This window comes from Talpa occidentalis, unplaced genomic scaffold (genome assembly GCF_014898055.3).
Source record: "Talpa occidentalis isolate TD23 unplaced genomic scaffold, MPIMG_talOcc4v2.1, whole genome shotgun sequence".
NCBI classification, from domain to species: domain Eukaryota; kingdom Metazoa; phylum Chordata; class Mammalia; order Eulipotyphla; family Talpidae; genus Talpa; species Talpa occidentalis.
The window spans coordinates 40943680-40969418 of record NW_026555331.1 but is presented as its reverse complement, the minus strand read 5'-3'; the positions used below and the strand labels follow the sequence as shown (position 1 = coordinate 40969418).

Genomic DNA, 25739 nt, shown 5'->3' with positions numbered 1-25739 from the left:
GTCACTTGTTTCCTTACTCTGAAAATTTTGTGATGGTGTAAAAAGAAAATATTTGCCTTGAAATCCTTTTCAGATTTTATTTGCAATTGCAAAAGCCAAAGGCCTTGAAAATATCAATGAAATGAGCTTTTCAAACCCACTTTTAAAAGAAAGTGAAAATTACTGTTTCTCTATCAATACAAACATGTTATACTGTCTACATAAATGACTTATTCAGAATATGTATCCAAAACATGCTGAGTAACAATGCTGTAATGACCATTATATGGTATAAATTTCAAACAGAAAATGAAGGTAGACTTTTGTGCCATTTTAGCCAACAAATATAATGGAATTGCCAGCTACTAACCTAAAGAAAAAACCACTCACCAGTTATAGGAAAGTATTATACCTTTGTAATAAGATAGTTGCACTGGATGGTTAGAAAAGTGCTTGAGTTTCTCACTGATCAGAGCTCCAGATGTGTGGACACTGTAGAATGGCACTGCAGTTAAGAAATCAGTACTAATTTAATAAAGGACATCACAATACCTCCTCATAGGTGGAACTAGGAGGAGTTGCAAACAGCATTTTAGCAATTCTTCTTTGATACCAAGGCATTTCTGCAAATGTGTAACACCTATAGGAAAATAAAACAACATTCAAATTGTACCTTTCTCCCCTAAAGAAAACTACACATACCAATGAAAAAGGAATTTTTTGTTACACGTTTAAATAATTTGTACTTAATAGTATCTAGTAGGTTAATATTCACTGAATTATCTAGAGACTGATTAATACTGATCCATCAATTAGGGTGTATTTTGTGATTAAAATATATTAAACAATAGTACTAATAATGATAATACAGCATTTGACATATTAATGTGCACTAATGCCAGCAGAATGATGTTGGCATATATAGGAAAGAGTAAAAGTCAAATTGTTTCTCAAATGAATCAGACTGTATTTAACATACTTTGAAGATGGAAAGACCCTCTTAGAGCATCCTACATATTATATTACTGTAATTAAATTAATCCAACTACATGCAGCCTGGTAAATGAAAATAGTGTTTCTCAACAAATTGATTTCAGAGGCTTTATTTCCTTTTTATATCGGTAGATATTCCTAAATAATCAAATAACAATATTTAGTATGATTACAAATATACTATTTTCTAACTATATATGCAAAAGTGCTAGTTAATTTAATGAATTAAATTCTCTTGCCTCCACCAAATATTTTGCAGTGTATGGAAGTGAGATGTAAAATATTTTTAAGTATTTGGCAGATCATACTACATACCACTGAAACATTTGAAAAAATTTTCTTACCAAATACCCATAAGGTGAATTGAAGTAGCATCTTTAGGGTTTAGTTTGATTGCTTTCTAAAAAGAAATGAGAATTTAATATTAATTTAATATTAATCCTATTAAACTAAAACTTTTTTAGGAAATGCTATTTCCTAGTAAGCCTATTCTTTCACTTTCAGTTTCATAATACGTGAGAGACATTTTCACCCGCATAGGTTCTGAAGTCACACTACCAGGGTTCAAATTACAGCTCAATAACTTCCATCTTTTTGATCTCGGCAAGTTCTATATTCTTTTTTTTTTTTCCTACTTTATTTTTTACATCTTTTTTTTTTTTTTTAAGATTTATTTATTTATTTATACAAGCACTGGGTATAGTCAGAAGCACGGGAGGGTGAGAGAATTCACCAGAGCTGGAGTGGAGAACAGAATGGGCAAAGTGATGAAGTACACCGCTGAGGGGAGCAGCGGGCGGCAGGAGAGGTCTGCGCGCCATGTGGGACCCTTGCCCAGCAGCCGGGGATCAAACCGGCGCTGCGGAGGCTGCAGGCAGCTTCGCAACCCAGTGCTCAACCGCTGCGCCACTGGAGTGGCCCAATCATTGTTTATTTTTAAACAATAGTTGCTTCCAAGTTCTATCTTCTTGCCATGCCTAAGTTTGCTTTTTTATAGGCTGGAGAAAAATACAACTATCTTAAAGGTTGTGGTAAAAATTAGTGAGTTAACAGGAGGTGCTTAACAAAGTAATAATTTCTATCACAACCATCATTATTATACTTACTTTTCATAAGTACCAAGCATTTAATGTATTACTAACACTAATTAATGTTAGTAGTAGCAGAGGTTATAGCTAAAATGAAAGTCATCAAATACAACTTGGCAGAAATTTTGTTTCAACAATAATGGGTAAAAACCAGCACTGACCCAATTGTTACTTTTCCATAAAAAGTGATACTCTTTATAGCAAAATATATTTTAACATATATACAGTATATACTCTTTCCCAACTGGAGTTGCACTAGCAAACTGAATCCTGTAAAAAATTATATGAGAGTTTTTCTCCATTCTACAAAGAATGGTACAAAGCAAGTACCATTCTAGGTGCATCAGAAAGAAGTTCATTCATCACAAACAGTAGATGCCTTGGGACATCAGAAATAATGCTCTTATTAGAAAGGCTGAGAGGGGCTCCACTCAAGCAAATCCTATCTTTTGTAATCCTCTTTATCATTACTTTAAGTATGTTCAAAAACAATTCAAAGACAGTAATTTCTTACAACTTTAGAGGTAGTAATGGAATTTGAAACAGAAGAAGTTTATGATCTTTTTAGCATGTAAATATGGAACATTGTCCTTTTACATTAACATACATTGGAGAACTTACACAAAACACTGGGTTCTTAAAAAATAATCTACAGCTTTTACTGTTGCACTGAAGAAAATTAGCATTTTCTGCAACTTTTCCATTATTCACATTGGAAGTATCTGTCATGTATTACTACATCCTGAGGCATAAAGAGGTGATTTCTTTTTTAATTGAAGTTTCAGGTATACATTATAATTAACACGTAGATTATTAATCTACATTTAGTTCAGCACTAAAAATCTAAAGGCTAGTTGTTTATCTAATACCACTGAGAAAATTACTAATTCACTGACTCTCAACTACCATAAATGTTATGACATCACTAATATACCATGAAGAAAGCACTGCCAATGGTAAAATACCCTGATTATATAAATACCCACTGATTATAGAATGCAATCTCCTTTGAAAAATCTTGGAAAATGTATACTATTAAATTGAAATATATACATATGTGTATACATAAACATAAACACACACACTATTGATGCTGAACAAGAATCTAGGTCTGCTGAACCCCAGTTTAATGTTCCCATCTAAATGACCTGTTATACCAAGCAAAACAAGCAACACTGTGTTCAGTTAACCCACATGAGAAATAAACTGCCATTGTTACCCAGCTTTCAGAGGTTTGCTATATATACAACAATAGATTAAGTAAAACAGACATTTATTCAGAAAAATTACTTTTAAAAATCATTAGTACCTCAAAATGTTCCTTGATAATGTAGGCATTTGCAATTTTAGCCTTGATGCCTTCATAATCTCCAACATCACTTATACAGATTGCATACCACTGAAAAACAAAAGGTTTATGAGTAAACAATATTCCATCCATACAAGGTAAAACAATAACTATTATTCCTCAAGTCATTCTCACCTACCAAAAAGATGAGCATAAAATCTGTGTTAAATATACTGGAATACACTAAGAAAACTGGACATGGCCCTCATGAAACAATGATATGACGTGTTTATAGAGGACAATAATGCTATGTAGAGAGCAGAGAATCTTCAGGAAAATTATTAGTACAACTTAAAGATAAGTATAAATTTTGAAAAATTAGCAATTGATGACCAGCACTTTTCTCATCCTCTTTCTGAAAGCAACCTCTTCTTCCACATCTGCATTATACTAGAAACAGCCACACCTGTCAATTGTGATCTTGTCCCCATAATTCAACAGTTGGACAGCAGTCCCAAACTGAGTTTCTTCCCTAAAATCTGAACATCAAAGATCCATAATCAACAAACTAGGAAAAGAAGGAAACTTCCTCACTTTAATAAAAAGCAGCTATGGAAAACCCATAGCTAACATAATTAATCATGAAAGACTAATTACTTTCATCCTACATCAGGAACAAGACAAATACATCCATTTTTGGCACTTTGTGCAACCTTGTACTGCAAATTCTAGTGATGGAATTTGGGCAAAGGGTTTTTGAAAAAGTGTCCAGATTAGAAAGAAAACAGTAAAAAATATGATAAGATATAGAAAATCTGAAAGACTCTTTAAAAAAAAAAAAACTAGTAGAACCAATATATGAGTTCAGCAAAGCTGCAGGTACAAAATCAATTGGTCACACACTTATATACAAGCAATGAACAATCTGAAATTAAAATTTAAAAAATATTCCATATACAATAGCATCAAAAAGAACAAAATACTAAGGAATAATTTCAAAGAAGTGAAATATTTGTACACTGACACCACAAAACACTACTGGAAGAAAAAGTGACCTAAATACATGTTCATGGACTGCAAGATGTATTACCAAAATGGCAATATTCTCCAAATTGATCTACAGATTCAATAAAAACCTTACCAAAATCTCCACTGATTTTTTTTACAGAAATGTACAAGCTGACCATAAATTTGTATGGAAATTCAAGGGACTCAATAATCAAAATAATTTTGGAAAAGAAGAACAAGTTGGAAAACACACTTTCTTTCAAAACATACTAGAAACAAACTAAAAAGCTGTAGTAAGCAAGACACTGTGGTACTGGTATAAGAATACAAACAGATCAATGGAATAAAGTTGAGAGTACAAAATTAAACCTATACATTTGTGTTCAATCGATTTTTGTCAAGGATGCCAAGAATAGTCTTCAACAACAGGTACTAGGACAACTGGGTGTCTATATGCAAAATATGTATTTGGGCCCATACTCATACCTGTGTAATGTACAAAAGTTAACTCCAAATGGATTAACAATGTAAGAGGGAAAACAAAATTCTCAGAAGAAAACATAGGTGAAAAAATCTATATAAAAATATTGAATTGGGCAAGTTTTTAAGATGACACCAAAAGCTAAGCAATCAAAACAGTACAGATGACTTCATTAAAATTAAAATCTCTTGCATCAAAGAGCACTACCAATAAAATGAAAAGGATCCAAAGTTAAGAATAACTATTTGCATATTATCTAACAAGGAGCTAGTATCCAGAATATGTACTGTTACAACTCAATAATAAAAAGACAACCCAATTATAAAATGGGCACAAAAGTTAAATAGAAATTCCTCCAAAGAAGATCTATAAATACCTGAATGTACCTATAGGGATCCTCAACAGTATTAATTATTGGGAAAATGCAAATCGAAACCATGATGAGATACCACTTCATATCCTCTAGGATAACTGTAGTTTTTACACTGGACAAAAACAAATACTGACAAGGAATGCAGAAGAATTAGAATCCTCATACATTGCAATGTGAAAAGGAACAGCTGCTTTGGAAACAGTTTGACAGTTTCTCAAAAAAGAATTACACAGGGCCTCCCTGGTGGCACAAGGGGTTAAGAAGCAACCGATAAGCTGTCTGCAGCCTCTGTAGAATGAGTTTGATCCCCCAGCCGGCCAGGCAGCAATCCACATGGCCCAGTAGACCTCTCCTGACTTGCCCACTGTTCCCCTCAGCAGTGTATTTCAGTACATCTGCCTGTTCTGCTCCCCACTCTATCTCCGGTGAAACCTCTCACCCCTCACGCCTCTGGCCTGTACCCCAGCTCTTGTATGCATAAATAAATCTTAAAAAAAAAAAGGATTACATAGAATTACCATATGATCTAGCAGTTCTTCTAGATATATACTTAAAAAAATTGAAAAATGTTCTTAAATATTTTATTTTTTTAAAAAAACATTTTCTTTTTTTTTTTAAGATTTATTTATTTATTTATACAAGCACTGGGTACAGGCAGAAGCGCAGGAGGGTGAGAGAATTCACCAGAGCCAGAGCTGGGAGCAGAGCAGGCAGAAGGACTGAAGTACACTGCTGAGGGGAGCAGTGGGCGGCAGGAGAGGCAGGAGAGGTCTTCGCGCCATGTGGGACCCTCCTCCAGTAGCCGGGGAGCAGCTGGGGATCGAACCGGCGCTGCAGAGGCTGCAGGCAGCTTCACAACCCAGCGCTCAACGGCCGCGCCACCAGGGAGGCCCTTAAAAGAAACACTGATAGCTACACTATAAATAGCAAAAGGTAGAAATAATCCAAATGTCTACCAACTATGAATGCGGAAACAAAATGTGGTATATCTACAAAACATAATATTACTCAGCCATTAAAAGGAATGACGTATTCACACAAATTATAATGTTGATGGATCTCAACAATCTGTAAAGTGAAAGATGCCAGACACAGATGTATGATTTTACTTATATGAAAAGTCAGAGACAGAATTCAGATTAGTGGTTACCGTGGACTGGGATTAAGAAGGAATAGTAAGAAGGGAGGAATAGTAAGAAGGAATAGTAAGAAGGACTGCTTAATGGGTATGGAGTTTCCTTTCAGGATAATAAAAAAATGTGAACTAGATAGAAGCAACAGTTGAACAGTATAAATGTACTAAATGCCACTGGACTGTTCATGGTAAAATGATAAATCTTATGTGAATTTACATCACTTACAAAGAGAACTGAAAGCAGATATTCACAAAAACCTTGTGCACAATCATTTATATATAGCAGCATTACTAATAATAGTAAAAAGGGGAAAACAACCCAAATGTCCATCAACTGACAAATAAATGAAAGTGCTATATCATACACATTGGAGTGTAAATTCAGCCAACTGTCACATGATCTGCATAGATGAACCTTGAAAATATATTAAGTGAAAGAAGTCAGACGTACAAAGGTTATATAGTGTATGATTCAATTTACATAAAATGCCCAGGCAAATTCCTAGAGACAAGAAGATCTTGTAAAGGACTAACTAGCATGGGATTTCTTTTTTGGAGTAATGGAAGCATTCTGGAATTAGTGGTGGTGATTGCACAACATATTGATATGCTAAACACCACTGAAGTATATACTTTTTACAACAGTGAATTTTGTATAATGGGATGTATAAAAAATGAAAATAGGGCCTCCCTGGTGGCACAAGGGGTTAATAAGCACCACACTATGAAGCAATCCACAGCCTCTGCAGCACCTGTTCCATCCCCAGCCCACCAGGGAGCAACCCACATGGCGCAGCAGACCTCTCCTGACTCGCCTGCTACTCCCCTCAGTAGTGTACTTCAGTTAATCTGCCTGTTCTGTTTTCACTCTGTCTCTGGTGAATCCTCTCACCCCCCGCATCTCTGGACTATACCGCAGTTCTTGTATGCATAAATAAATCACTCTTAAAAAAAAATTTAAAAGCAGGATTTATCACCTTCATAAAAGTACATGTTAAATATAAAGACACATATAAAATATGAGAAAAAGGACAGAAAAGGAAAGGCCGTACTAACATTAATCACAAGAAAATAAGAGGGATGACATTAATATAAAGTATATTGTAAAACCAAGAATATGTAGAGATAAGGAAGATCATTTTACACTGATAAAGAGGTCAAGCATCAAGAAAACCATCCTAAATGTATAGACCTACTAATAACATCTTTAAATACATTAGCAATAACTAATAAAATGGCAGAGACAGACAAATCTACAGTTATACTTGAAGATTTCAACACCCCTTTTGCAATAACGTATAGAACAAGTAGACAGAAAATCAGCAAGGCTATAGATTTGAATAGCACCTACCATCCAATATGACCTGAATGATATTTATAAAATATGCCTAACAATAGCTGAACAAACATTGTTTTCATGTGCACAAAGAAAATTTACAAAGATGGGCCAAAGACCAAGTCCCAAATAAAAAGGATTTCTAACTTGTTTGACCCTTATAAATCAGCAGCAGCAGTTCTAGTGGTGAGCAGTGGGAGAAAAGGGGAGCCTCTAAAAGGAGCATTTGGAATTGTGAAGGTTGTCACAAGACTTGGGGACTCTACTGAGCACAATCCAACATGATAAAGTAATGTCCTAATACAAAATATAAATAACATTTCCTAACCTCCACACACTGTTCATTGAAAAACCTATTCTAACTGGTTAGCAAATACAGAAATTTGTAGTTATGTGTGAAACTGCACTACCTCTTAGTTGTTCAGGTGCTATAGTCCTACCTTCACATGAAACAGAAATATAATGTGAGAAAAATGAGAAAACATTTGTCAAGTGATTGTACTACCAGGAATACAGCTATTGGATAAACTAACAATTTCGTTTAAAAATGAGCATTACATACCGATGGTCTCACTCATAGCAGGAATTCAGAAAATTTAAATAAGAGACCAGGAAAAAGACTAATCAATACAAGGTAAAAATCAAAATCAACAAGCAACTATAAACCAGAGACACACTGGGGAGTAGGGGGGAGGGAGGGGAGGGAAGAGGAAAAACTAGAGTCAAAATAAGGGGGGGTGCAATTGTATGGGGAATATAACCATAATGCAAATGCATACATTGTGCAAAGATGAAAAATGATGTAAGAATTATATAAAATAAAATATTTTTAAAAATGAGCATTACAAAAGTAATTAAACATATTGGTGAAGTGATAATGTCTAAGAATGAAAAGGAAAAAAGCACGTTTAGAAAAATTTGTAAGGGCCTCCCTGGTGGCGCTAGGGGTTGAGACACAGCATTATAAAGCTATGGGAAGCCACTTCAGCCTGAGTTTGATTTCAGCCAGGGAGCTAACCCACATGGCGCAGCAGACCTCTCCTGTCTTGCCTGCTGCTCCCCTCAGCAGTGTATTTCAGTCACTTTGCCTGCTGTGCTCCCTACTCTGTCTCTGGTGAATCCTCTCACCCCCACCCCCACACCTCTGGTCTGTACCCCAGTTCTTGTTTGAATAATCTTTAAAAAAAAAAAGAAAAATTTATAAAATTAATTTAAAATATACTTTATAAATTTTATAAGATAATTTTTAAATATTAATGTTATCTACAAAAATATCTTCCCTACTTAAAAACAATTTAGGTATGTATAAACCAATGTAGCTTTCAGTACTCAACAACAACTTAGTTACTTTAAACAACTTACCTTGTGAGCTGCAAAACTTGATTCATTTTTTTCTAGGGCTTTTTTAGCATATTCTAGTGCTTCATACACCAACAGCTTTTTCTCGTCTTCTGAGGTTCCACAAAGCTGAGCTATATCACGTGATGCCCGTGCCAAACGCCAGAGTAACTCTGCATCTTCACTATTTTGAAATAAACATAAAACCACCATTTTAGCTTACATTTTAAAATTGTTCCAGGTCCATAACTAATAAATACAATTGTTCAACTTATGAAAACAGAGCAAGTAGCAAATCAAAAGCAATTGTTTTCTTTCATATAAAACCTTTATTTGCTAAAATTTCTACAAAATATCCAATATAATTAATAAACTTACCTATGGTATCTAAAATACCAACTTTCTTAAAAAAAAATCTTAGTGTCTGAATTCCCTAAACACTTGTCTTATAAAATTCAACATATAACTTGCTTGACCTCACTGGCACTGTGCTTCAGGTAACTCTCTCTAAATCAGTCCAAACAGTACCATAAAATACATAAAACTTTATTAACAAAGTCATGCTCTATAAAACAAAACTGTTGTATCCCTAGCTCACATATAGTACCTGGCACACTACAGGTATATGATAAATATTTGTTCATGAATGATTAACTATAATGTTATCTCAAATTTTTTTGAATGTGTCATCTGTGCCGTGATGCATGGTACATTTCAAATATTGCCATTAAAACTCCTTGAAGAGGGCCTCCCCGGTGGCGCAGCGGTTGAGCACTCGGCTGCGAAGCTGCCCGCAGCCTCTGCAGCACCAGTTCGATCCCTGGCTGCCTCAATCCCCAGCCGCCGGCGAGGGTACCACATGGCACGCAGACCTCTCCGGCTGCCCGCTGTTCCCCTCAGCGGTGTATTTTGTCGGTCTGCCTGTTCTGTTCCCCGCTCTGGCTCTGGTGAATTCTTTCACCCTCCTGCGCCTCTGACTATACCCAGTGCTTGTATAAATAAATAAATCTTAAAAAAAAAAAAACACACAAAAAAACCTCCTTGAAGAACTGTCATTTAAATACAATTACATAAAACAATAAATAGTAACCACATTTGGGGAAAAAATTTAAAAACCTTAAATTCCCTTTATATGGAATATTTGCCTTCAATCTCGCATTATCAAATGTTAACAAAAATGGTATTCACATAAAATTAGGTATAGTACTAGACTTTTTATTTGGGATTTTCCTTGGTTCTTAATGTGGGCCTACAATGCAATTATCACTCTTAAGACTATCTTTGCTGCATCCCATAGATTCTGATAGTTTGCATCCTCATTTTAATTTACTCTTAAGGTATTTTTAAATTTTCATTTTAGTTTCCTCTTCTATGCAATAGCTATTAAGTAGGATATTTTTATATATATATTTTTTTTTAGAAGGAACCAGAATTCAATCTCCTTTATTTTATTTTTTTGTTTGTTTTTATACATGCACTGGGTACAGTCAGAAGCGCGGGAGGGTGAGAGAATTCACCAGAGCCAGAGCGGGGAACAGAGCAGGCAGAAGGACCGAAGTACACTGCTGAGGGGAGCAGCGGGCGGCAGGAGAGGTCTGCGCGCCATGTGGGACCCTCCTCCTGTGGCCGGGGAGCAGCCGGGGATCGAACTGGGACCGCAGAGGCTGCGGGCAGCTTCGCAACCCAGCGCTCAACCGCTGCGCCACCGGGGAGGCCCTAAGTAGGATATTATTAAATCTCAATGTGTTTATAATTTTTCCTATTTTTTTAAAGTTAATTTCTAGTTTTATGGCATTATATTCAGAGAGGGTGGTTGGTATAATTTTGATCTTTGTAGTTTTATGAATGGACTCCAACATACAGTCTATTCTTCAATATGTTCTACATACAGTAAGAAACAAATGTGTATGCAGCAGTTTTGGATTGCAGTATTCTTTGGATATCTATTAAATTTATTTGACTTAGTTCTTCATTCAGGGCCAGTGTTTCCTTATTCTGTCTTATTGATCTTCCACAGTTGTAAGTGGCTATTAAAATACCACAGTATTATTGTATTTTGTCAATCTCTCTTTAGTTCTGTAATTGTCTAAAAAAAAAAATCTATGAAATATTTTAGCACCAAGAATCATTTTGTTAAATAACAAAAATTTAGAGGAAATTGCAAAACCAAGTCTGCCCACCTTTCTTTGTATTGGGTTAACAACTGATAAAGTTTTTCTGTTTCTCCACTTTCATATAAGTAGTCCGCTTGCTCGAGGATTTCTTCAACTCTAAAAACTATAAAAGAGAAATAAGTAGGTCTTCCCAAGTCAGATGACAATAATTCTAGCACTTTTTTCTATATGTGAAAGATATGACAAAAGTCATAAAGATCAGAAATTTAGAAGAATCAGCATAGCAGAAATAAGTCTGAAGCTGTCACAAAAGTGATTTATTGAAGCCATGGAAAATTAAAAAATTAGAAAACTTATTCTGGTACTGACTGAAATGATACATTTTAAAAAGTGAAAAAAGTAATTTCCTATTAAGAATTAATGGTGCACACACCCTCCACATAGTGTTTGTTGTCACTGCTTCTATTAGTGTTGTAGAAAGTGGTATGTCTACTTACAACATTGAATATTATTAATTTGCATGGGCTGAACCACATTCTTTTTACTAGATTCTCTTTATGATCTAACTTACACAAATGCTGTTAAGGAAAATGTCAAATAAGTCATCAAAAAATTATAAGAAATTAACTAAGTGGAGAAACTGAATTTTACTTCATTGGTGCTATGCTCCAACTTGTTAACTAACTTATGCATTACAGTGTTCTAAAAAGGTTGATTAGTATTGAAAGAAAAGTCTGAATATCAGGGTATTCCAATTATTGCTAAGGAACAGACATTTGTCTTCTATAAGCCTGCTGTTTCACTTTCACCTACATAATAACATTCCAACATGTTTCATTATTTACCTTGATAAACTTTAATTAATGACAGTGTACTAGAGGTTTTTTTTTTAAAAGTTTTTGAAAAATTAAAATCTAGATGACCAAAATCAAAACTCACCAATTTATGGCACATCCATATATAGTATTTTTTAAGTCAACAACATCATAACGTAGTCATACTAGTTTAAGAAACATTAAATGTTTAATGTTAAATAGCAAAGAAACATCAACTTCAAGATTTTTTGCCCTCAATAATCCTACTATTTCTATCTGGCTAGGTACTACCAAGTTTAATATTTACAAGGCAGTTTTATGGCTTGGTTCCATTCTATTCGATAAAATGGTTGATTCTCTTTGCTTGGGCTTTAAAATCCAGAGATTCTTAAAGGGAGTGAGTAGTCACCTCAACCCCTGTAGTAGGCAGAATGGACCCAAACGTGCACATCTTACTCCTGGGAATCTGTGAAAAAGCTTGGTTGTGTGGCAAAGGGGAATTAAGTTCATAAATGAAATCAGGTTGCTACTTAGCTAACCTTAAGATAGGAAATTATCTTGGATTGGCCAGGGCAGTTAAATATAATCACAAGGGTCCTTAAAAGTGGAAGGGGGGGCAGAAGAAAATGAGAGGAGGAAATGACAATGGAAACATGGTCAGAGTGACTGTTGGCTCTGAACAGAAAGAGGTCTTCAGCCAAGGAATGTGAAAAGCCTCTGCAAGCTGGGAAACTGGGGGGTGGGGGGGAGGGAAATGGACAGATTCTATCCTAGCACAGTGGGACTCATTTTAGATTTCTAACTATAGGACTGAGAGAAATTAATTTGTGTTGTTTTAAGTCACTAAGTTTGTGAAGTTACAGCAGTAACAGAAAAAAAATAATATACTCAATATATGGCATATCTGAATGTATACATAGTAAGTATAAGTAGTGGAATTACATTATACAGATTTTTATGAAACTCCCTTAGAGATTACTGTCTTTAACATCATATAGGAATTCTACATCTCAACAAGCACATAAAAGATACTGAAATTCAGTAAATAAAATAATTTAAATCTTTTTGGTGCATTACTCTTTTATAAATTCGCATTGTCATTTATCTCATTTCTTTATACACAGCAAAAGCTATAGTAGCTATGCTTTAAATATTTTAGTTTCTTAATTCTAAACAAAAATTTCTAAAATCATATAGTGTGCAATTTATAAGGAAAAAGTGCACTTACTCTGAGACTACAGACATACATAGGCACTAGGGTTGAAGCATGTAGACCACTCATGTATCTGTAAATCAGTTGTGTTTTTTAACTTGTTTAGTGCTCTGCACATTTCCTGAAAATATTTTAAAATAAGCTGTTACTGACAGAAAGAGACCACAGTTCATAAAATGGACTTAACTTTTAAAGTACTTTTCAGTAATAAATATCTCAAAATGAACTGAGAAAATCATTCACCTACAACTGTACTATGAACTCTAGTTCAGCCTAAAATGTACATGTGCAATATTGTAATAATTCTTAGTATGTGTCCCTCAAAAGGCCAATGATGTGACATACAACAGTAAACTTCAGTTTTCTAGTTTTTCTCGCTAAGTATAGTCTGAGCTATGTAAGAGGTAGCTGAAAAAGAATGAAATACTACTCTGAAACAAAAGAGCTCTATTTCTGAGGTTTATCCACATAGGATTCACAAATTATAAAGTGTGCACAATTTTCGGGCCTCCCCTGGTGACGCAGCGGTTGAGCGCTGGGCTGCGAGGCTGCCTGCAGTCTCTGCAGCACCGGTTCATTCCCCGGTTGTCGGCGAGGGTCCCACAAAAAAAAAAAAAAAAAGTGCACAATTTTCTAAGTACTCTACGGATTGTCTAGGTACTAGAAGGTACAGACCTTCCTCAAAATAGTAAATAATCCCACTTCTGAGTATTATTGGGACAATATGAAATTTTGTCGAAGAGATATATGCCCCACAATATTCTTGTTATGTTATCTACATCAATATTTGAAAGCAACCGAAATGTCCACTGATTAGATAAAGCAGGTATGGTAAATATACACAATGGAATAATACTATTCACCTATAAAGGAGGATGAAATTTTTTCCATTTGGATCAAAGTGTAAGGAACTCAAGAGGATTATGTGAAGAGAAATTAATAAAACATAAAGAAATTCTGGACAATTTCATCTAAATATGTGGTATAAGGAAACAAAGTAGATGAACAGACAAAACAAACTAGTGAATGTTGATAACCAAATTGTAGTTACCAGAGGTGAAGATGGTTTTATAAAAGGGTATAATAGATAGTGGTAGGTGTTTTTTTTCTTTAAATATAATGATGCTAAAAATTATATAAAAAAGAAAGTTTTCTGAAGTCCTTTAATTACTATTAACAAGTGGGTATTGGGCATTATATTGTGATAAAACAGATATACCGATATAAAAATGAAACTCAAAATTCCATACAACTCAAACGCCAAAAATGTATATGCCCTTAAATTAATTTCAAAGTCTCACCTCAAAAATATCATTTAATCCCAATAAGTGGAGGAGAAAAACAATTTTTAAATAACTGCAATGAGTGTGCAGAAGATGTAAAGAAAATTGAATGTAAGTTTTAATGGGTGAAATTATCTGAAGGCCAATTCCTAACAAATGTGAAAAACAAGGATTACAGCATGGCAAATGAGAGATTTATACAACTATGTAAAACTTGCAAGGACAAATTATGTTATATTTTTATAGAAACAGATCTTTTCCAAGTTATTATACATCATCAATAATTGATATTTTCTGAAAAGTATGGCCAACAGTTTCACAACAAATTATATGACCATGCCAGTCAACTAGTTTTCAATGTTTTAAGAAAATAAAGCAAGAGAAAATGAAGACAGGCTAAATAGTAATACATTGTTTTCATTAACTTTTTAAACTATGAGTTCTTAAAATACAGAAAAGAATTCTAAAATATAAGGAAGCTTTCAATAAAATCTATAATAACAGTAAACTGTTTTCAGAATAAATTGCACCTTGAAATACTATTTTTTTCCCCCAAGGTGAAATAGATTTCTTTTAGTGTTAGGATTGGAACTAACATTTAGAATTAATTTAAGTGCATACACAATTTTTATTTTCACAGTTATAATACTTATGTCATATAAATGAACATAGTGTACAAGTGAGACTTAAAGAATTAGCATATTCTAAAATAAAAGAATTAAGTCCTATAAAACCATATATTCTTTTAGCCCAAATGGCAACTATTATATATTTAACAAGTATTTGTACATCAGAGGTATCAAAACTATCTTACACGCAGTCGCTTAGGAACTATAAAAAGTATAACCCAGCATGTGAATATTAAATCAAAAGGCTAGAGGGCTAAATAAATATGAGAATCAGGTTTATTCAAAAGACATATACAGGGCCTCCCCTGGTGGCGCAGCGGTTGAGCGCTGGGCTGCGAAGCTGCCCACAACCTCTGCAGCGCCGGTTCGATCCCTGGCCGACGGCGAGGGTCTCACATGGCGCAAAGACCTCTCCTATCGCCCACTGCTCCCCTCAGCAGTGTATTTCGTCTGTCTGCCTGTTCTGCTCCCCGCTCTGGCTCTGGTGAATTCTCTTACCCTCCTGTGCTTCTGACTGTACCCAGTGCTTGTATAAACAAACAAATAAATAAATCTTTAAAAATATACATATATATATATACACAATACTGTAGCTACTATCCTGTCTTCAATGATTTCAGAATGGTAGCTTTATACAACTTTCAAGCCTGAGCTCATTCTGAATGTCCCTTTTCAAATCAATCTCCTCTTCAAGAGTCACCTTTACTTTCATAAAATTTGCAATACCATTCTTCCCAGGACACAAGAACACTAAGGAATATTTAATTAATTCCACAGAGGCTCTTACTTATGGTGGAAACTGGATGCACTCTCCTAAGATTCTTCAAAATGTTTTACATCAAACCAGGTACAGAAAGGCCAAAGGCCCAATGAGTATAACCTTTCCTTTTATCCCTCTCATAGCCACAGGAAATCAATTCTTTGTGATATTTTCTTATTATTCAGGTTCTTTATCAGTTCCTATATCTGATTTCAGATTCTTAAGAGGGATACCTGCAATATTCATTCCACACAGGTACACCTAAGTCTCCGTGCTTCCAAGAATCCATCCATGACAGCTTAAAGAGTGGATACCAAGTTTTGTCCGATAAAGAAATGGAAATGTACAAAAACAAAAGGAGCAAAAATAAAAAATAAAAATAAAAAAAAAAGGAAATGGGCAGTGTTCAGATTACAACCATGTTCAGATATAGCCATTTCCAGTAACACAATTTTGTGGATATGCATTCAACTTCCAAGTTATATAAGTTAAGCTATCCACTGGCTTGGAAACAATTATCAGCTTGTGACAGGGTTTTAAATGGGTAGTACTGGAAATCACTACTTTACAAATGGACACATTTCATTTGACTGTATCAAGGTATATTTCTTTTTTTACTGAGTGTGCACCTGCTGTGTACCAGGTGAGAGTTTGCAGAGACAAGGTAATCTTTGCAGGAAACAACATTTAACATTTTCATGGAAAGGCTGCCCTGCTGAAGATCTAATCTCACCCCTCAATTTGCCTTCATCAACATCCACATAGGTAAGTTCATCACTCAAGTCTTTTAATAAGATGCTTATAGCACTGGCCATAAAAACCAATTCAGTTCCTATAATGGAGAGCTCATGACGATAATTTTATCTTCTCAAGTTCACACTTGAGAGTGACCATTTTGGAAAGTGGGGTGAAGAACCGGGAGTGGAATGCAAGTCACATGGAAAGAACACAGTCATCTCAGGGCAAAGGAAATTTACTCCCAAAGTGCCTAGTCTCTGGTTAGTCCACAGAACTCCACAGACCCAGTACATGTCTTCTAACTTAAGAGGTAAAGGAAGAGAATGGAGAAAACCACATGAAAGCTCAATGAAGAGCAAAGGAAGGAAACAGTTGGCTATTTGCTGTCCTCTTTTCTCTCTCTCTCTCTCTCTCTCTCTCTCTCTCTCCACACACACACACACACACACACACACACACACACGCTCTCTCTCTCTCTACTGCAATGATGTCAAGGCCTTACAGGGACCTAGGACCTTAAAATGTTATCTTTAATTTAGTGAAAATGTGGTAATTTTTTATGTCATTAAGACACCTATGAAAAAATGCAGTATAATCAGTAATCTTGGTTTCGCCTTTCAAAGTACCATTACTTTGGTGCTGTGGGACACACTAAATCTTTACAATCATTTCTGTAATGAAATGGTGTTAAAGCAAACTAAAATTGCGATAGACATGAAAGAAACAAGGGTTCATCTCTCCATTCTAATGCTTTTACTTTAAAGAAAATTAATTTTGGGGCCTCCCTGGTGGTGCAAGGGGTTAAGTCTCAGCACTATGAAAGTATGGACAGCCACTGCAGCATGAGTTCAATTCCCTGCCAGGAAGCTAACCAACATGGAGCAGCAGACCTCTCCTGCCTTGCCCACTGCTCCTCTCAGCAGTGTATTTCAGCAGATCCGCCTATTCTGCTCCCCACTCTGTCGCTGGTGAATCTTCTCACCTCCCCCCCCACACCTCTGGCCTTAACCCCGGTTCTTGTATGCATAAATAAATACATCTTTAAAAAAAAAAATAAAGAAAATTAATTTTGTGAGCATTTTTTCAAAAATTAATATTATGTGATAATAAGGTTTGTTCTAACTACTTTACAGGCTTGTTCTAACTACTTTACTGTGAAAATTAAAATTATGGTGGAAAGCTTACGGGCTTTAAAAAGCTGAACTGTTAATGTTATTTGCCAAAATATATTACTGAGTGAGTAACAAAACCAAGTCCTCTGCTGTCTTTCATGAAAATGATTCATGAAAAAAGAGAAGAACACAGTGGTTCTTAACTATCTGCCTTTTAAAAGAACAGCAGCAAATAAGTAAGTAGATATAGTTAATTTTTAGCTAATTCTCAAATTTTTCACCTACCAGAACTTTAGTACCTATTAAAAAATCAAATCTCTTCATTCCCCATTCACCATCTCCTTGATGATAAAAAGTGGGAGTGATGAAAAAGAAAAAGCCTTATCCTACAAATTAAAGTTCTTCTCCAATATACTTAAGTTTTGGCTCCATCTACATATACAACTGCTTAAAAGAAATTTAATTTTTTAAATATGGCAAGTCAATTTATGTTTACCAAATTAGAAATATGATGGCCGTTCTCTACTTTTCAACTAGTTATCTGATATATACTAGTTCTAAATTACATTTCATTTGTAAATAAAATATTTCTATTTCAAATTACTTGGACTTTAACTATACCAAGAAGCCTATAACCTGGCATTAAGGAAACAAAAGAAATCATTGTATCATAAAATAGGGATCAACAAACTTTCTATAAAAATCCAAGTATAAATATTTTAGGATTTATGGGCCAGAAATAGTCTCTGTGGTATATTCTTTTATTCCTCCCACCAAACAACCCCTCATCCCTTAAAAAATGTAAAAAAATTCTTAGCCCAGAAGTCCTATAAAATTATAAAGTTATAGAGAAAAGGCTTGAATCTGATTTCCAAAGGAATATCAAGGGTGTTACAGGCAAGAGGAATATAGTAACAGTGTCAGATGACTTGAAATTGTTAATTGGATATAGAAAATAAGAAATTTTGTAGTGATCCAAAATTGAATGTTGTGAGGCAAGTATGTGTCATTCACTTGTCTATACCAGTAACTTTTTGTGAAAAGGTAACTGAGAAATAGAACAAAGAGGTTTGGTAAGTGTTGGAATATTGAGTTTATGATAAACATGGTTTCAGTGCTCTAAAAAAAAAAAATTATAAAGTTATCAATGGAGTATATCTCACTGAAGTTCTAGTTGTTATTACATATGTAGTGTGTGTGTCAGAGAAGTAGAGAAAAGCAGAAAATAATCTAGTGTATTAGCCTATAACAATGGCTAGACTAGATTATCAGTAGTAATTCACTATTAAAGACTACAACAAACATGACTAAATTTTCAGGATGTTTAGTTTAGGTTTACCTTTGGCTGTTGCATGAACCACAGCAATCTGAGAAACGACTTGATAAGTTCCAAAACCCAAATAAGACACGGCTGAGAATAACAGACTCCTTTTAAAAGCACTTGGGTTTCCCATTACCTATAGAAACAATTATGATGAGTTAACAAAACTTAGAAAATTGGAAAGAACTTCTACTCCTAGTCAAAAAGATCAATTTTCTCCCATCCCAAAGCAAAAAATTTGAAGAATATTGGAAGCTCTGGCCTCCCTGGTGGCGCAAGGGGTTAAGACGCAACCTATGAGGCAGCCACTGCTGCACGAGTTTGATCCCCTTGCTGTCCAGGGAGCAACCCACACGGTGAAGCGGACCTCTCCTGTCTTGCCCACTGCTCCCCTCAGCAGTTTATTTCAGTCAGTCTGCCTGTTCTGTTCCCCATTCTGTCTCTGGTGAATCCTCTCACCCCCCCACACCTCTGCCCTGTACCCCAGCTCTTGTATGCATAAATAAATAAATCTTAAAGAACATTGGAAGCTCAAATTTACTTCACCAAATTCTTCAGCAAAACTATTTAACACCTAATAGGAAAAACATAGTCTTAAGATTCTTAAAAACAGCGCATGGCTAACAGTGAGTGGTTGCTTATCTAAAGATCACAGACACTCTGATAAGTGCTTGATTAGAAATCTACATATTATTTGGGAAGACATGAATATAATTGTATGAACTAAAATGACACATCAACATGAAGTAAAAATCAATCTTAAGTGAAGATGAAGAATATAAAATGTGGTCATTACTACACATAAAAAATGTTCATGGTTTTAGGTAAAGATTATTTTCAGAAGTGACATATAAAACTCAGTTTGTAAACAAAAAGAATATTTAAATGGACTTGGAAATAATTTTCATTATGTCCAGAGTCTCAGACCAGCAGCAAAGAATAGATGGATTAAGCTTCAGCAATTTTTCCCTTTCTCTTGTAACACATTTTTCTCTTTCATATAGTTATCATTTTTCTCCCTTTCTGTTAATTCAGTCCCATCAGTATAAAAACAAGACATACTATCTTTATAAGCTGTGATTTCCCTTTGAAAGAAACTTCAATTTGCCGTCATCCGCCAAAAAAGCCTCCTCCTGGGCCTTGCTGGTGGCACAAGGGGTTAAGTCTCAGCACTATGAAGCTATCTGCAGCCACTGCTGCATGAGTTTGATCACCGGCCAGCGAGCTGACCAACATGGCACAGCAGACCTCTCCTGCTCTCCTGTCTTGCCCACTGCTCCCCTCAGCAGTGTATTTCAGTAGATCTGCCTGTTCTGTTCTCCACTCTGTCTCTGGTGAATCCTCTCACCCCACCCCCCACCACCACACCTCTGGCCTGTACCCCAGCACTTGTATGCATAAATAAATATAAATCTTTAAAAAAAAAAGCCTCCTCCTGACTTTACAACTCCCATTAGTCACATTTCTCAACTTCTCTTTTCAGTAGAACTCTTTTATTTTTTGTAAAGATTTATTTTATTTATTTATGCATACAAGAGCTGGGGTGTAGGCCAGAGGTGTGGGGGGTGAGAGGATTCACCAGAGACAGAGTGGGGTACAGAACAGGCAGATCTACTGAAATACATTGCTGAGGGGAACAGCGGGCAAGACAGGAGAGGTCTGCTGCCCATGTGGGTTGGTCCCTAGCCAGGGGATAGCATGCAACTCATGCTGCAGTGGCTGGCGATAGCTTAATAGTGCTGAGACTTTAACCCCTGTGCCACCAGGGAGGCCCAGTTTAAAAAGTTGTTTGTCAACACAGATGGAAATGGAGAGGATAATGCTAAGTGAAATTAAGTCTGAAGGAAAAAAACAAATACTGAGTGATGTCTTTAAATGTGGAATATAGAGAAACAAAACAAAGGGTCAGCCAAATCAAACCAGTAACAAACCCTAGAAACCTGACTGGTAGTCGAGGATACCAGAGGGGCTAGGGAAAGTAGAGCAGGGAGAAGGCACAATGAACATAGTGAGCATTATTGTTGCCCTGGAGCTAAGTGTGGTATAGTAACACACTCCTGAAGGGTGTGACCCTTCACCTCTAAGTCATAGACTGTATTGTAAACCAATGTTACCTCGATAAAAAAATAAAAATAAAAATAAAAAGTTGTCTGTACTGTCTTCACTTTCTCCCTGCCCTTTCTGTTCAATTCACACAAGTCACTTTTATCTCCACAGTCCCACTGACGGTATTCTATTTAAGGCAGCCAACACCACTGCTATTTCCTATGGTCAATTCTGACGTCTCAACTACTTGGCTTATCAACAGTATATGACAGCTGCTCACTGCTTCCTTTTTATTTTAAATCACAAATAATGCTTAATTTTTTAAAACAGCTCTTTGAGGAACATTACATATCACCAATTACATATACTTAAAGCATATAACCTAAGACCTAAACTAAGATATAAACAAAGATATAAACTAAGACCTAAACTAAGATATAAACTGAGACCTAAACAATCACCACAATCAAGATAATATATCCATCAATCCCTCTCCCCCCACCCAAATTTTCTCATGCCTCTTTATAGTCCACCTACCACCTTTCCCTGGCACTTGCCGTACACTCTCAGCTTAACAGTCAAAATAGCTATTCTGTCCTTCAAATCCATTCCTCGCAGTTTTCCCTTCATAGTAAATGGGGACTGTTTTACCAGCTGTTCAAGTTAAAAGTGAAAAACCATGCAGTCATTCTCAACTCTCTCAATCACATCTGAACCACACTATAACTTCTCCAAAGTACACAGAGTAGGAATGAGGATGCCAACATATTCTAGTGTGCTGAATATTTCTTGAGTATGAATATTTCAAGATATTGCACACAAGTGGATTCAGTTACATTTTAAACATTTAATTTTCTGACTTTATTCATATTTACCAAAGAGAAGCAAGACGGTATGGGGTAAAAGATACAGATGTAGGTCTATGTGTACAGTGGGGATGGTACCTAAAAAAAGAGGAAAAAACTAAGATTTTATAAGTCTTTTAGTTCTCTCTTGCTCCCACAGGCCAATCACATATTAGAAAAGGTTGCACAATCTATTATAGCTTGAAGAAACTATTTAGTGTGTTCAAGTTTCACCGCTGATACTGTGCTCCACAACATTCTGTTTTCCTGAAAGGGAAGAACATATACTATTTGGGAAGTGATTTATTACAAGTTAATGAAGTGGTTTACCAATTGGGCTTTGATCATTTTGGTTAATGTGAAGCAGCTCTCTATTCATCCCTGGAAAAGTAAAATGTTTCTTGATCTAAAAATATCAGTTAAAAGAACCAGGACTCGGGCCTCCCTGGTGGCGCAAGGGGTTAAGAAGCAACCTATCAAGCTATCTACAGTCACTGCAGCATGAGTTCGATCCCTGGCCAGGGAGCAACCCACACGGCACAGCAGACCTCTCCTGACTCAACCGCTGCTCCCCTCAGCAGTGTATTTCAGTCAATCTGCCTGTTCTGTTCCCCGCTCTGTCTCTATGTGCCATTTAACCTTGTACAGCTAATACCAAGCACAAATTTTTTGTTGAACAAAGGCAGCAATCTCTTTTTTGGGTACGTCTTTTCTTCAACAGTGATTATACTTTGGAGCTAGAAAGAATTAAATATAAGCCCATCACTAGATGGAAAGAATGTGTTACCATCATCCCCTGGTTTGCCTACTAACTTCCTGCCAGCTCCTCCTCTTAACTGTTAGACTTCATGACAGATACTTGGTCGTCGACTTGCCTATTCAATACTTTCTACCTCTTCCACAGCATCAATAACAGCTGTATGCTGAGGCTTCCTGAATCTATTAACTTTAGCTGAAACATCAGAAGATAAACATTATTTATTAAACTGCTGTCCAGTCCACATGTCAAGATGGCTGTTTCTTCACATTCAACTAAATTAGATCAATACATCTCACCCTTTAAACCTCAAATCTTTTCTGTAGGTCTAGCCCAGTCAATAGCACCACCTTTCACCCTCCTGCTCTAGCCAGAAACCTGAGAATCTTCCTCAACTTCCACATCAAAAGTATCTTTTTGGTGTAATTTTATATGTTTAATAGCCTTTAAATGCATCTACTTACTTCCATTTCCATAACTATCACTAAAGTTCAAACCACATTTCTCACCTGTCCTTTAGCAATGATCTCTTATCTGATCTCCAACTCCCACTCTTCTTGATATTAGTTATTTAAGTGCAAATGTAATCAAATGATCCCTGTTTAAAACTGTATCATGATTTCCTATAACCTGTAGAATAAAATCAGAAATACTTAACATGTTTTACAAGGTTTTTAGAATATGGTTGTGGCAAACAGCCTCTAAAATGGCCCCAATGATCCCTTGGTTCTGATACCCGCTCCCTTCTGTAATCCTTTCCCCTTAAATGCAAGCTAGTTTTAGTGACTCCCTTCTAAGACACAGGGAACTCCAAGTGAAAGGATGTTACTTCCATGACTAGGTTATAAAATGAATGTAACTTCCATCTTTGACAATCTCTTACATGTTCTCTTTGATTGCTTGCTTGCCCTGGATGAATTTAGCTGCTGTTTTGAGGCAGCAGCAGCAGCCCTCCTGGCAAGTAACCAAAGATTGTCTTACAACCACAGGTGTGAACTTTAAAAGAGACCATGCCTGCCTACCCTCATTTGAGGCTTCAAAAGAGGCCCCATCAGCTGAAAAGCTGCATTCATCTTTATGACCTTCAGCTGAAGGCACAAAGCTGTGCCTCACCTGAGTACCTAACCAATAAAAAGATGAGATGTTTGGTTTAGAGAAAAATTTAAACTCAACAATATTCTAATTTGGAAACCTGACAATTCTAATTAGTTTCACTGTACTCCAATCTCTCTGCTTCTATCAGCTAACATCTCCTCATTTGGATATAAACTAATCAAAGGAAAGTGACTAAGCCCACCTATCTCCTCTCTTTTCCCCTCACTGCCCCCCCCCATCCAATAATTTTGAATATAACAGGCAGACCAAAATGTGAGATTAAGATAATGAAACACCTAGTTCAAATGAATTGTATCAAACACACTAATGCCCATTCTCACCACCAGATCCCATCACCTTCCGGAGATAAATCAAGACCACGAACAAACAACCTAATTAGGAACCAAGAGTTGGAACTACAATCCAACATCCTGACATCCTTAGATGAAATTATTCAAAATAAATTTTAAAATCCTAAATGATACGAAATCTGTTTCTGAATCATAGGAATTTTTATTTTTTAAAAGATTTATTTATTTAGACACACAAGAACTGGAGTACAGGCCAGTGTTGCGGGGGGTGGGGGGTGGGGGGGGCGTGAGAGGATTCACCAGAGACAGTGGGGAGCAGAACAAGGCAGACTGACAGAAATACACTGCTGAGGGGAGCAGCCAGCGAGCCAGTCAGGAGAGGTCTGCTGCGCCACGTGGATTGCTCCCTGGACGGGGATCGAACTATTCGTGCTGCAGTGGCTGCGGACAGCTCCATAGGTAGTGTCTAACGTTACCCTTGCGCCACCAGGGAGGTCCCAAAGGAATTTTTAAAACCACAACCAAATTTTCAAAGCCTAGCGAACTGACCGCCTCTACCAGACTGCCCCCGTATCTGGCAGCTCCAAAAGTGAAAATTATTTCAAAAAAGTCAAAGTTTTTCCCCTCTAACGCCTGTGTTTTCACACAGGCAGGACTGGAAGGGGAAAGCTTCTCTGGGGAGGAGGAATGGGCGGGACCTACTCCTCGGGTGACCCCAGTTTTCAAAAGGAAAGGAGGCGAAAGGGCTACGTGGGTGGCGGTCCCTGGGAGCGCTCCAGGCACTGAGACCCGAGTTCCTGCCTCAGTTCCCCACATTTCCTAGGGTGACGCGGGGCAGCCAAGCCTGAAGAAGGGGTTAAGCCCGAACGCGGGCCGCTAGGAGGGACGCGGGAGCCAGGCCGGCGCGAAGTACCTCAAAACCACGGAGTAGCCAAGCACCGCGCCGCCCGCGGCTGCCAGCCGCACCCGACGGGAGCCGAGGTCCTCGGACTGCACGAAATCCCGAAGGCAGCAAGCGCGAGACTCGCGCGGCCAGCGCCATGACTCACAACTCCCGACCGACCCTTCACCCTTCGGAGCGCGGCCCAGGCGCGCAGGGAGATTAGTGCCCCGTCCCTCCCGGAAGAGCCGCGGAGGCCCGCCCCTGGCCGACACTTCTTCCGCCCCAAGACTTCCGGACCGCGGACACAGGGGTGGGAACTATCCCGATTGGATGGGATTTAGTGTCCTTCCGCGCCTGCGCCGAGTGGGTGGGGCAGGGAGAAAGTTCCCTTGTGGCCACTGGCTGGCTTCTGGGCCTACCCTCTGGGCATCTGTTAATGGTATCTGCGCATGGGGCAGATGGGCAGAATGGAATTGAATGCTCAGAAATAGACCCGAGAATTTGGGTGTGCAAGAAACAAATGATTTATTTATTTATAATGGTCTGCTACCATAACAGATAGGGGGTATTCTGATGCTTAAGGACCCTTTGGTAGTAAATGTTTGAAAGAACTAAACTGTCCCTGTGTTTGAAAGAACTAAACTGTCCCTGAGTTCTGCCATCAGCCGCATCAACACAAAACATAGGAGGCTTTACTGGGAAGGAACTTTAATAAAACTAGGAAACAATACAGGTAAGGCAAAGAATTTAGTTTCTAAATGAAGCACCCAAAGTTACCCATCCCCTTGTGGGTAAAAG

At 36.9% G+C, this 25739-nt stretch overlaps 1 protein-coding gene across 3 annotated transcripts in view; it reads right to left on the bottom strand.

Moving 5' to 3' along the window:
* Nucleotides 1-25178, bottom strand: part of RMDN1 (regulator of microtubule dynamics 1) — a 28704-nt gene extending 3526 nt beyond the window's left edge. The window contains exons 1-7 of one of the 3 annotated variants that reach the window (XM_037504443.1): nt 24972-25178; nt 19023-19140; nt 11200-11296; nt 9044-9203; nt 3370-3459; nt 1317-1372; nt 532-619 (exon numbers count right to left, since the gene is read on the bottom strand). In XM_037504443.1, the coding sequence (XP_037360340.1) occupies nt 532-619; nt 1317-1372; nt 3370-3459; nt 9044-9203; nt 11200-11296; nt 19023-19140; nt 24972-25100 (738 nt within the window). In that variant the 5' untranslated portion in view covers nt 25101-25178. Of the gene's footprint in view, nt 1-531; nt 620-1316; nt 1373-3369; nt 3460-9043; nt 9204-11199; nt 11297-19022; nt 19141-21925; nt 21938-23535; nt 23542-24971 lie in introns of those variants that run through there. The other 2 variants (XM_054692126.1, XM_037504450.1) reach the window with 2 other exon arrangements.
* Between the last annotated feature and the right edge of the window lie 561 nt (nt 25179-25739).